The sequence below is a fragment of the Schistocerca americana genome, chromosome 4 (genome assembly GCF_021461395.2).
Source record: "Schistocerca americana isolate TAMUIC-IGC-003095 chromosome 4, iqSchAmer2.1, whole genome shotgun sequence".
In the NCBI taxonomy this organism is placed as follows: domain Eukaryota; kingdom Metazoa; phylum Arthropoda; class Insecta; order Orthoptera; family Acrididae; genus Schistocerca; species Schistocerca americana.
The window spans coordinates 671,314,044-671,327,143 of record NC_060122.1 but is presented as its reverse complement, the minus strand read 5'-3'; the positions used below and the strand labels follow the sequence as shown (position 1 = coordinate 671,327,143).

Below are 13,100 nucleotides of genomic sequence, written 5' to 3'. Positions count from 1 at the left end.
GAAAATATATACATCTCAAAGGTGAAATACTACTTGTCAAACCAGAAGGCTAACATGAATAAGTTCTATGACATCATTATGCTTTAAAGTATGGTATGCACAAAATTCAAGTGAATGCATATACAGTGTCTCAGTTAGTTAATCAAACAATGGAATATCCAGGATGGAATGTAACAATATTGTGAAAAGGGAAGTTGCCACTCACCATAATAGTGGAGATGTTGAGGTGCAGAGGGGCACAACAAAATGACTATCACAAATAAAGCTTTTGGCCAGTAAGACCTTCATCAAAAATAGATTGCGCACAAACACACACATACGTACACACAGGATCCTAGTTACGTTAACTTTTTGGGGGTAAAGATGATAAATTATGTTGGGGACAATATATACAATATATTAGTGGCAAGCTGTCAAGAATAATTTATCTATTAAGGTGACTTATGGACTGTGTACCCAAAAAGTATGCCAGAACATTCTATTGTTCTTTCTTCCAAAGCATACTAACATATGATATTATTTTATGGGGAACTCTACTTGTGTGCATGACATCTTAATAGTGCAGGAAAAAGTAATGGGGGTAATTACTGTTTTTTCTTGTAAGGAACACTGTAAACTATTGTTTTGTGAACAAAAGATCAAAACTGTAATAAACTTATATGTATTCAATGTTTTAATTTACACAAAAAAGAAGTTACCAGAAGCAAAACCTAGAGAATATGTACATTTTTACAGTACGAGAGGGAACAGATGCATTTATACCCCATACCACAGACTGTCAAAATCAATGAACAGTATGAACTCATGAGGCACAAATTACTTGATAAGATCAAAGTGCTGAATCATATTATTTTTTCATTCTTTTCTTTTCTTATATGTAAGCTGTATCTAAACTGAATGAGTTACAAACAGTGACAAGGATAAATTAATGGGTTGTTTTGTGCTGAAGATAATGTTTTGATACATCTGCATTGAAACAAAATAAGAAATATGCTCTTCAGTTTATTAATTACTGTATTTTCACCTGTTTGTTTTTATAAGTGGTAGCATGTGGACTTATCCTTGAATCTTATGAACCTGCGTTGTTAAAAAATGTGTATTTCAACCGTGTGCATTAAAAGTGTTATAAAAAGTTATTAGGAAAGCAAAATTTATTTGTATATATGAGACATCCATCCCTGTCTGTTCATCATTTCACCTGCTGCCAAGATTCTGCATCAGGAGGTTTGGAGCAGACGAGAAAAATTTACACTAAATCATTAGGAGTGATCCAGAATTGACATTATCACCATCACAACTAAACACAATGGAATTAATGTGAAGCAGTATGTAATGCAAATTATGAATATTGACCTTGAATGTATTGATATTGAAGTTCTGTTGATAATAGTATCAGTTAAAGTTCACCTTGGATTGTGTACGGATTCATAAATCACCTTCAAATTTCTTTTAACTATTCTTTCCTATCAATTTTTCCAATTATTCAGGCAATTATTAATCACTTTCTATGTCCCCACATATATACTTATTCAATGGCGACTGTTTAAAGGATGGCACCAGACGAAAAATGAACAGACCTTTCAATTGTTGAGATAAATTTTTTTTTTAGATAAGTGATTCATATGGTTGTTACAGGAAACTAATGAAACTGTCATTGTATTTGTTACATGTCCACAAGGTTGGGAATGACAAAAACATTCAGAGAGCAAATAAAAATTAAATTCTGCCTACAAACGAGATGAGTCGGGGTTGCTGATGTCGGTGGTAAAGGCAAGAAGCTGCTACGCTGCTTGCCAATATGGCCACATTTGGTGCTGACTCTCTGGCAGAATATAATCTCTTTTCCTTCCAATTAATATCCTTTAGGGAAAGTCCATTTCTACAGAAAAGATGAAAATCTGTACAAAGTCATCATTAAAGTGCAAGATGAGTCATTCAAATTCTGTAAGAATGTGTCAGGTAATAATCAGGTTCATTAGTGAATATGTAGCTAAATCTACTTTAATTGCAAAGTACTGATACAGACAAAAGTTCATTTCTGAAAAAAATTTATTCACATTTTATTAGAAACTAACCACAATGCAGTCAGTAGAAATGGCTATTGTTGAAAAATTCATTACAAAATGCAATATGCTAAGATGTTAGAATTTCGAGCTTGGCAGCAGTTGAAGGTAATGTGCCAACTCCTGAACTGGCTGATGGCTGCCAAAACAATGAGGTTGGCATCCTACTATCAATAAATGATGTCACTGGTAAAATAACTAATCACGGTCAATTTGATGACCCTTGATGAGACAGTTTCTCAGTTCTCACCGGGAACCATTTTGTAATGGCAGCTTCAGCCATTGAATGTATCAGGATGAACAAATGTAGCGGGAAGACATAAAATGTAGTGGGTGGGTGCCAGGAGGTGCCGTATTAACACTCAGCAAGAACTTTCCAAATGATTTATTTGTTGCCACTACAGTGCTCCATTCTCCTCTGTCTGTGTCACAGGGCCCCGCAATGCTGAGGAAGCACCCCAGCGGTCTGTGCAATGCAACACTGTCTCATGCTGGCCTTGGCTGGCCTGCTGAGTTCCAGTGATGTCAGGATGGCTATGCCAGCAGCCGCTTCAGTGGCCACCATCCCTGTTGACTCAGCACTGCTCTACTGGGAGCAACGGAGTGGCCCACTGCGTCCTTCCTTGCTGGCATAGCTGGTGGTGGTGAGCCATGGAATGGCCTGCCGCTGGCTGGTTGGCTACCCCACATCAGCCTCAGATGGTCGAACCAATGACCCACATTGGACTGGGACACCCAATCTTTTGCTGCATGTAGCCCAGCAGTGTGACATGCACATCCATCCAGGAGAGCTTCCTTACTTGAATGAATCCCGTTAGAATACGGCACCTATTTATACTTGGCTGTGAGCCTCTGTTTTGATAATACGCTACTCTGATTCACATATGCACAGCACCTGGGTTGCACCAGTGGGCCCCTTCTGCCTGTAACTTGTGTAATGCAAACCGATACATTTACTCTTTTCAGCTGTGGCCTCTATTCCACTTCACAAACACTGGTCAGCATAACTTACTGCAATCCATGTGCACCTGGCTATAACTTGTGTGCTCCAAAATAAGGCACCAAATCTAGCTTCCCTATCTTAAACTGTGGTGCCAGTAAATTATTCCCCTCTTTGGAAAGACCCAGTCCTCGGGTCATACTTTAACTAGCTCTTAACTTGTTTGGGTGGGCACCTATGTCATATAGCCTTACTATTAGAAAACTTAAATGTGGTCTAGCGCCCCTTAAAACCATGACACAAAACAAAATGTAAAAATTCCTTACTGGATGACCACTGCTCGATCAACCCCTTACCTACTCGTCTCATGCCCTCGGTATCCATTCCACTGGGACTTGGGCTACTCTTGTTTCCCTCTTGAAACTAGCTCTCTGCCTGATCAGAAAGGAAACAACACATAACAAAGTTAAGGCTGTGATGGCACTTGGCACAGAGGTGCTCAAAATGATTGATATTTGCCATTGCCTTTCCCTGTACTGCACGACATGTTGAACAAGCTGTTCGGCTGATATCCACCCCTCTTGCTCTAAAACAAACTGGTTTACGGATCTCAAGAGACCTGGATCCAGAGTTTGATTTAGCAGTGTCAGATTCTGCCTTGGCAAAAACTCTAAAGTGGCTTCTGGCTAGTACAGCTGTGGCTGCTCAACATTCAATTGCATGTCTCCTGAAATTGACGCTGGCAGATGGAAGGTTTGTCCTATTACGTTACACTTAGTTCCATTAATTAAAATTCTGCTCCTCTCAAGCTCTACACATTTTGCTTCTGTAAATACTCCTTGCTCAAAACAACTTGCTGTTACTATCAAATTCTTGTAGGTGAAGAAGATCCAATATATCCTGACCCTTTGCAAGCTCAATTTTGGCTCGATAATGTCCCTAGGACAGTCTATTCCTTTCCCCCTAGTTAAAAATATCTGCACAATGCACATGTCCCATATTTGTAGCTTCACAGATTTTCCTCCAACATTCACTATTTTTAATTCAAACTCTACACCAATTGCATCACTACTTTCATCCTTAAATTTACATTATATGAACTGGTGCAATAAACACGACTTTCCTGACCCTAGCACTGTCGATAACTAAAAATTTAAACAGGAAATTGTATGACTTTGACATCGTTCAACACATATTTATTACAGCTGTTCCTCAGAATTTACTCTGATTCATTTATTTCTCCAGAACTGCGTTTGATTTCTCCTCCAACAACACTCCACATACATCAAATGCTACACTTCCCTTTTCAGTGACCTGAGGACAGGGATCACCATCACCCTTCCTCCCTCTTCAGAAAGACAGCTGCTCCTAGCAGGCTCACAATACTTGAAAAAACACATATTCGAAAATACAATGCCTACTTAGTCTACACAACCCAATGACATGACAGGGGGGGGGGGGGGGGGGGGGAAAGCTGCAAATACTCTACTACTTTCCAGATTGCAAAGCATACGGTACTTCATGCTGTACTCTATCTTCCTGGTTTTCTCCATACTCAGCACCTCTCTTCACTCTCTCTTTCTTCCTCTTTCCTTCCTGTGACGTGCCTCGAATCACATCCAGGCAACCCTTAAATGGCTGTAACTCCCCAATGTGTACTGTCGTCATTCTAGTTGGCAGCTGAAGCTTAACATTGATGGAAGATGTGGTTTCAACAACTTGGTATGGCCCTTGATACCTTGTGAGGAACTTCTTTGTTTTCCCTTTTCACATTTAGGGGCTGCACAGCAATACCCATTGCCCCACTTTATACTGTGGTAAACTTCCTTTCCACTTTACTGCATCTTTCTGCCTTTCCAAAGCCTTTGTATTCACCTTTTGTACCCGTTTCCAGACATCCCAAATTGTTCTCGTGAATTGACATACAGATTCACCAGTCCTTTCTTTATTTAGTTTCACTAAATCAAACAGTGACAGAATTTTTTGCCTGTACACTACATCATATGGAGACAAACCGGTATTTGTATGGACTTTTGCATTGTATGCACATACAATAAACCTCAAATACTTGTCTGCAAACTGCTGATCAATGAAATCCTCCACAATCGGCTGCAAATATCTGTATGGCTTATGCTAAACAGGTGTTTCATTCCCTGTTGGTATCCTATACTGAACTAATGGAGTTGCTGTTAATGACCCTTGTGGAAAAAACATATCCTTAAATTCCCACAATAATTCTTCCACATGCTCTCTTTCTCCTCCCTTCAAATGCTTAATTTTATCATGCAATGCAGTATTAGCAGTTAGTGGTTGGTTGCTTCACCTACCTCTCAAACACCAGTCTTCGTCATCTGGCACATCCAAATTTGCTACTAAAACTCCTTTCCTCAAATTTGCATCTACAGTGCTAAAATCATTCACACGAACTACTTGCCTGTCATTCCCTCCTGTAGGCGTACAACACTACGTTTCACAAAACAACCCAATGAACCAAAATCATCATTATCCTTCAATGGTTCAAAAACATATACTGAATCACAGGTAGATTTGACCCCACACTTATCCAAAGCACCTTCCTGGTGCCACTAGAGACACACTCATGTGAATTAAGCCTTAATACTAATGTATGCGGTTCAATTGTTTTGTTCATTATGTTGAACATCCCTCACAACAGCTCTGCATTGAAAACTGTTTCCCGTAGTGGAAATAATATTCCACCAAGTTCCACAGTTTGTCTTCCAAGATCAATTTTGGCATGATATTGATGCAAGAAATCTACTCCTTGGGTCATGTCATAGCCCTCGCTTACCAATGGTACCATCTCCATGCATGCATTAAATCAGACTTTCCCTGATCAAAAGTCAACTGTTACCAACCCCAAAGGTGTGACCTTCTTATCCCCCACTCCATGCAACCTATAACGTGGTGGGTCTAACTTCCTCTGTCGCATTATATTCGTAGTAGCCACTGACAATTGTGCCCCTGTGTCCAATATAATCTTAAACTTTTTAGTTCCTATGGATCCAACCACTGAACATTCCACCTCTGCATATGTATTTGTAGCTTAGGTGGGTCTCGGGCACCCTCTGCCATTTAACAACTGTCCACCTCTCTTATTTCCACTTCTCCATCCTCCCCACCACCGATTTCCACCCCTTCCTTAATTCCTTGGTGACTAGGTACATTGCCTCTGCACATGTCCTGCACGACCACACCTATAACACTTTATACCTGCTGTAAAAACTGTTTGCCTCTCACGTACCCCTGTTGCCACATCTATTTCCTCACATTGAATTGCCAGCTGAATGGCCGAATACAAATCATTCGGATTCCCTTCCAGCACTTTCTGTGACATATGCACCGGTAACCCTCTCAAAAATACATCAAGTGCCCTTTACTAAGCCTCCTGCAACAAAACACTATTCGCTTCATCGCTCTGACCCAACTCGTAACTATACTCATTAATTTCCCTTATCCTGTCCACAAATTTCTCCATTGTCTCCTCCTGTCTCTTTGTCATTGTACTTAACCTCTCTACTAAGCACTATTCTTTTTGTTGTACCTTTGTAAAAGCACTTCCTTTAACTGCTTAAACTGTCCTGCCTTCCTTTAGGCCTCAGAACACCTTACATATGTTTTCACTTCACCCCTTAATCTAATCTTGGCTACATGTAATAACTGCTCATCAGACCAACCATTCATCACCGCTGAAGTCTCCAAGTCCTCCACAAATGAACGCACATCCTCAGATACCTTGCCAGAAAATGGAATAATCAAACTCGGTGCTGTTGGGTCAATCTCCTGCATTCTAGGCAACAACAACTGATCAGATGTGGTTTCCCACTCACTTCTAGATGTTAATTCATTTCTCAACTGCATATTGTCTGCTGTCAATTGTGCTATCATTTCCATCAAAATCCATACCGCTTCTGGTTCAGACATGTCTGGCATCCTTGACTCTGCCATTGTGTTGCTTTCATTCTCAGTTATTCCCAAAACAAAACATTTAAGTACAAGAACAACCTGACTTCCTACAGCTCTGTATCATTACACTCATCTTATGTTTTAAGAGGAGATAAATAAAACATCATACTCAAACCAATACAAAAGTAATCAAATGCAACGAAAAAAAAAAAGTAAAAATAATAATAAATCTTACTGCTCCAAATACACTAACACTTATTCTGACAACAAATATACTATGCACACGCAAAACATCTACAATGCAGCTTACCAGGAGCCATACTCAAAAAACAAAAAAGAAAGAAAACTCAACGTTTTGTCTGCACTCACCACATCTTGTGACCATAATGCAGGCAGTGGGCTCGAATGCCATACTGGACAGATGACGTCCACTATTCTGACACCAAATGTTGTGGAGACTTCTGCCACCGAATGTATCAGGATGACCAAATGTAGTGGGAAGACACCAAATGTAGCGGGTGGGTGCCAGGAGGTGCTGTATTGAAACTCGGTGAGAACTTTCCAAATGATTTATTTGTTGCCACTACAGTGCTCCATTCACCTTGGTCTGCATCATAGGGCCCCAAAATGCTGAGGTAGGACCCCAGCAGCCTGTGCAATGCAATGCTGCATTGTGCCGGCCTTGGTCGAGCCGCTGAGCTCCAGTGATGTCAGGATGGCTGCGCCAGCAGCCAATTCAGTGGCCACTATCCCCGTTGATTCAGCGCTGCTCCGCTGGGAGCTGCAGATTGGCCCACAGCATCCTTCCTTGCTGTCATAGTTGGTGGTAGCGAGCCGTGGAGTGGCCTGCTGTTGGCTGGCTGTCTACCCTGCTTCGGCCTCAGAGGGTCAAAACAATTACCCGCATTGGACTGGGACGTCCCATCTGTTGCTGCATGTAGCCCAGCAATGTGACATGCCACACCATCCAGGAGAGCTGCCCCACTTGAATGAATCTCTTTAGAATATGGCACCTATTTACACTTAGCTGTGTGCCTCTGTTTCGCTAATGTGCCACTCTGAGTTATGTATGCATAACAACTTGGTTGTGCCAGTGGGTCCCTTTTGCTATTGCTTGTGACATGAGAACTACTGCATTTACTCTTTTCAGCATTTTAACAGCCCTGTGGCCTCCATTCCACATTGCAACCGCTGGTCAGCATAACTTACTGCAATCCAGCCCTCAGCTGGCTGTAACTTGTGAACTCCAAAATATTGCACCAAATATAGCTTTCATATCTTACACTGTGGTGCCACAACAATTTTTTCAAATAATGAAACTGTAGGGAGCAACAGAGAAAATTCCTTTGATTACTTGCTCACAACATTGCAAACCCAAGAACAGCACACAGTTCATAAAAGCAGTGTAAATATTAGTAAGACACACAATTTGATTCCACTCATGTGACAAAAAGTGTGCAAAACAACAGGAATTTCAGGAAAGTGTAACATAACAAATTAAAGGTATAGGACAACAATTTACACAGCAAAATCAGGCGCTTAATGATTTTGAGAATAATATTAATCAATAGTTCAGTGGGGTGAGCAGGTCTATATGCACTGAATCATCTGACAAACTATCTGGGAAGTTGACAGAACTAGGTAAACAACTAAAACAAGAAATAATTATCAACATATCCCACAATATAAATATATTAATAAACCAGTATCATCCATAGATGATAAACAGGAACAATTAGCAGGTGAATTACAAAACCTTAGTGAAGCATATTCCAAAATTCAGGTAAAAAATGTGACAAATGCTGTCAGCAAGCTGCATGATGTTTGCAAAAACTTACCTACAGAAGTACAAAAGTTAAGTCTAAGAGTGGACCAGTCAGGTTTAGAGTCAAAATTTGCCAAAAACAGAGAGATGTGTGCAGATGTAGAGGAAATAACTGAAAAACCTGAAGCTGGGATGCTGGATAAGGGAACCCCCTCACTGAAAGGGTAGTATCAGTGTATAACATTTATGTACATACAGTAGAAGAAGCTCTAGAAGAGAAAGAATGTCAATTTCTAGCTAAAAAGGAATCAGGTTTAAAGGAAGCAGAGGGAGGACTACGAGGCAGTATTGCTAAGACTACTGACAATCCAAAATAACATTTAACAGAAAACAAACCCACCCTTTTGGAGAAGGCAGGTACTTTCACTGGTTACCCACAATATGTGGCTAGACTGTTGAAGGAAAATAGTGAAGGTTGCCAAATGCAGCAGTACTTGCTGGCAGCTGTACCTGTTGAGCAAGCACAATTGCCATGCACTACACCACAACAGAACATAAACACACCTGTCACTGACAGCGCAGAGTGTTTGCCTCACAATTGTGAGGGGAAAAGAACAAACCCCGTGGTCTTTATCAGAGCATCTACATCCATACTCCACAAACCACCTGACGATGTGTGGTGGAGGGCATCTTGAGTACCTCTATTGGTTCTCCGTTCTGTTTCAGTCTTGTATTGTTCGTGGAAAGAAAGATTGTTGGTATGCCTCTGTGTGGTTTCTAATCTCTCTAATTATCCTCATGGTCTCTTTGTGAGGTATATTGAGGAGGGAGCATTATACTGCTTGACTCCTTGGTGAAGGTATGTTCTCGAAACTTCAATAAAAGCCCGTACCGAGTTACTGAGCATCTCTCTAGCAGAATCTTCCACTGGAGTTTATCTATCATCTCTGTAAAACTTTCAAGACACTAAATGATCCTGTAATGATGCGCGCTGCTCTCTGTTGGATCTTCTCTATCTCTTCTATCAACCCTATCTGGTACCGAATGAACCCAGTATCTTAAATAGACATGCTGAAAATGTTAAAGAGCCATCTTCCTGACCAAATTAGGGAAAAGCTCATTACCATTCTGGAACACAACACCAAACATTTTCTATCTGTACTGGGCTCAATAGATTTGATATACAATGAGAGACCAGTACAACCAAAGCCCGTTAATATGCAGATAGTGCCATGGAGATTTATCGAAATGTTTTACCTCATACCTGAACCCAAGCATGGAAAATTAGATTTGTTGTTGGATGCACACACATGGTGACATTCTGCTATGAGCTATAGATATGGCAGGACATTGCCTCTACTATGTACAGTTTGAGAGAGCCTTTCTGGATAAATATTGGTCCGATGCCATGCAAGAGAGGCTCTCACGTGAAGTATTCAACCCAACTTAATTCAATAGTTAACGTGGAAGCTTAAGGAGCAATTTTGAAAAATATTTGAATGAAACCAGATACCAAATGAACCCGGTATCTTAAATAGATGTGCGGAAAGTTTTAAAGAGCCATCTTCCTGCCCACATTAGGGAAAAGCTCATTACCATTCTGGAACACAACCCAAAAAACTTTCTATCTGTACTGGGCTCAATAGGTTTGATATACGAAGAGAGACCAATACAACTGAAGCCTGTTAATATGCAAAGAGTGCCACAGAAATTTACAGACCAACAAGTGGACAATGGATTCACAGCACAACACAAATGTCAATCATACCCCACACAGATCTATGGTAACAGTAATGGTAATCACAATGGCAATGGCAAAAGCCATAAATTCAAAGGCAGATCTAAAACAAATGGACAAAAGTTTAACAAAAACAACTACTATGGGCACGTAGAGTATGGCTGGTCTGTACAATATATACAGACACAAGCTACCTGTAATAATCAGCAGATTGCTTGGCAAACACAAAACTATACCAGACAGCCAAATATTCCAAAGACAGTGGAATTTGACCAGCAAAGTAATGCACATATGCTGAATAACACCCATAGGCAAGGAAAATTTCAGTCAAGAGCCACAGTATACCAATTGGTAAATAAAAACACCAACAGTCCATATAGTAAGAGTTGTGCCTAACCCTGAGACAGGTGCGTTCACAATGTTGGAAAACTTGAACCAGTCATGGTAGGCCCATGTTCTGTTATCTGGCAGGAGAGTGGAGCCATGAGCTTGATTGACACTTGCTTAATCAGATATGATCAAGGTAGTGTTGTGAAAGATGACCTGTATCAAAGTAATGAGGATACACAGGAAAACTTGACAGGGGGCAAGGTACAAGCTACTATTAAAGCCAAAATATTTGACCTTGACACATCCATTGTGCTTGACACAGGTGATACAACTAATTTGATGTCACAGGTATTCTTTCAAGAACTGAGGAAACATGGGCATATACCCACACTGCCAGTTCAAAATTGCAAGGTACAAACTGCCACTGATCAGAAATCAAAAGGAGTCAAAATACAAGCATTAATTCCCATCCACTTTTGACAGTTTCCTGTACAATACAATTTTTTGATAGTAGAAAAATTAATAGTTGATTGTTTAACTCTTTCAGACCCAAATTTTTTCTGGAGGAAGGAAAATTTTTTTAAATGCTGTAATGGACTTGGATGATTTTTTAATGATTTTAGAAGCAACATTTATAAAAAGATATGTTACCATTTTCGAAAAAAATTTTAAACGCATTTGTGTACACTGGGTCTCAATCAACACTGAAATCATAGCAGACAAAACTAATTTATTTAAAAAAGTGCACATAAATTTGAAATCATTTACACACAAAATAGATGCAAAATTCACCAAAGTCTTAATTAAAAATGAAATGAGTCAGGAATTATGTTCATTATGTGGTTCTAACTGACATGAAATGAACATAAACAGTTTTTTTCCTTTGACAAACAAAGATGTACATTACATTTTTCACATTTTATTCATGAACGTCCCTTGCATCCCAGAAATTTGCACCTAGTAAGCAGTGCACCAGTTTCATGAAGAGGCAAGTGTTGTGTTCCATCATTCTGAATCTCTTCAGGAAGCCTAGTTTCTCCTCGTTGTCTTTGAACATGTGTATCTGGAGGTGTGGCAGATGGTCAGCCTCGTCTTCTATTCGAGGTATCCATCCCACTTAACACTAGAACATCAGCCAGCTTCATATGGAAGTGTAGGAGATCCATTATTTTCTTCATTGGTAGACCAACTGCAATGGCATTTTTCCTGTATTCAAGCCAACTCTGTACCACAGCAACATCTACAGCATGGAAAATAGCTCTGAGTGGCCATTTCTTTGACTTTATAAAACATCTGTAGTACGACATTAATTGATCAAAAAGATCAACTCCGCCCATGGCATTGGGTTAGCATTTTACAATCTCTGGTTGATCGATAGTAATATATTTACTTTTATTTTTGCCCCAGTGCTCAACTTTGTCAATTTCTCTTTCTCCAATAAAATTAGTGCCTAAAACAACTGTTTTGTTGTCAACGCATTTTACCAGTGTTATGTCATCTGCACTACAAATTTCTTCCGAAAATCCTCTTTCCTTCTTCATTGCCTCCTTATCTGGTATTAGAGGAGGATTTGCAAAATGATTAACTCTGACAGTTCCAGCAGCACAAATTTTTTCTTGATTCAATGCTTGGAAAAGCTTGTATGAAGAAAATAAATTGTCAAAATATATCTTATGTCCAATTTGGTTTTTTATTCTCTGAGATAATTGTAAAACTACTGTTGGACCTCGGCCAAATTCCTTCAACAAAGATGTCTGAAATTCAGTCGATGCTCCCTGATAAAGAATAAAATCATAGGCTTGTGCACTGTTACCACATAACATGTACATTTTGATACCCCACGGAGAAAGCTTTCCCTTCATATACTGTTTTACGGACAGCTTCCCTGTGAATGGGATCATTGCCTCATCAACAGCAAGCTCTCCTCCACAGATAAATCCAGACATCTGTTACAGATGGCAGTATATATAGGCCGAACTTTATAGAACTTGTCTTTTTTGTCTGCTGGTATAGCCATGTTGTTAACAAGATGTAAATTTGTTCTGAGTTGGAAGAATCTATTTCTGGGCATACTGTCCAAGAATAATGACTTTTTCAATGTTGTGACCCAATACATTCTCTAGGAAATTTTAGAGTTCCCATAATTATATGAAGCCCAAACAAGATTTAGAGTTCCACTGTTGTAGTTTGTTTGAAATTGCTAATTGTTCCATTCTGCAAGGCATTTAGTTTTGTCATATCAGCCATATTACTGAACAGATCATTGGTAATGTACTTGCTGAAATAAGTTGAAGGAGAAAGTATTTCCTGCTCTTCAATACATTTTTCCCATTCATAATA

The 13,100-nt window shown here is 39.6% G+C and overlaps 1 protein-coding gene across 1 annotated transcript; it reads right to left on the bottom strand.

The window, feature by feature from the left end:
• Positions 1 to 12,106: 12,106 nt before the first annotated feature.
• Positions 12,107 to 12,661, bottom strand: LOC124613701 (piggyBac transposable element-derived protein 3-like). The gene has a single exon (XM_047142419.1). It carries the CDS (start codon positions 12,659 to 12,661, stop codon positions 12,107 to 12,109), a length of 555 nt encoding a protein of 184 aa, XP_046998375.1.
• Between the last annotated feature and the right edge of the window lie 439 nt (positions 12,662 to 13,100).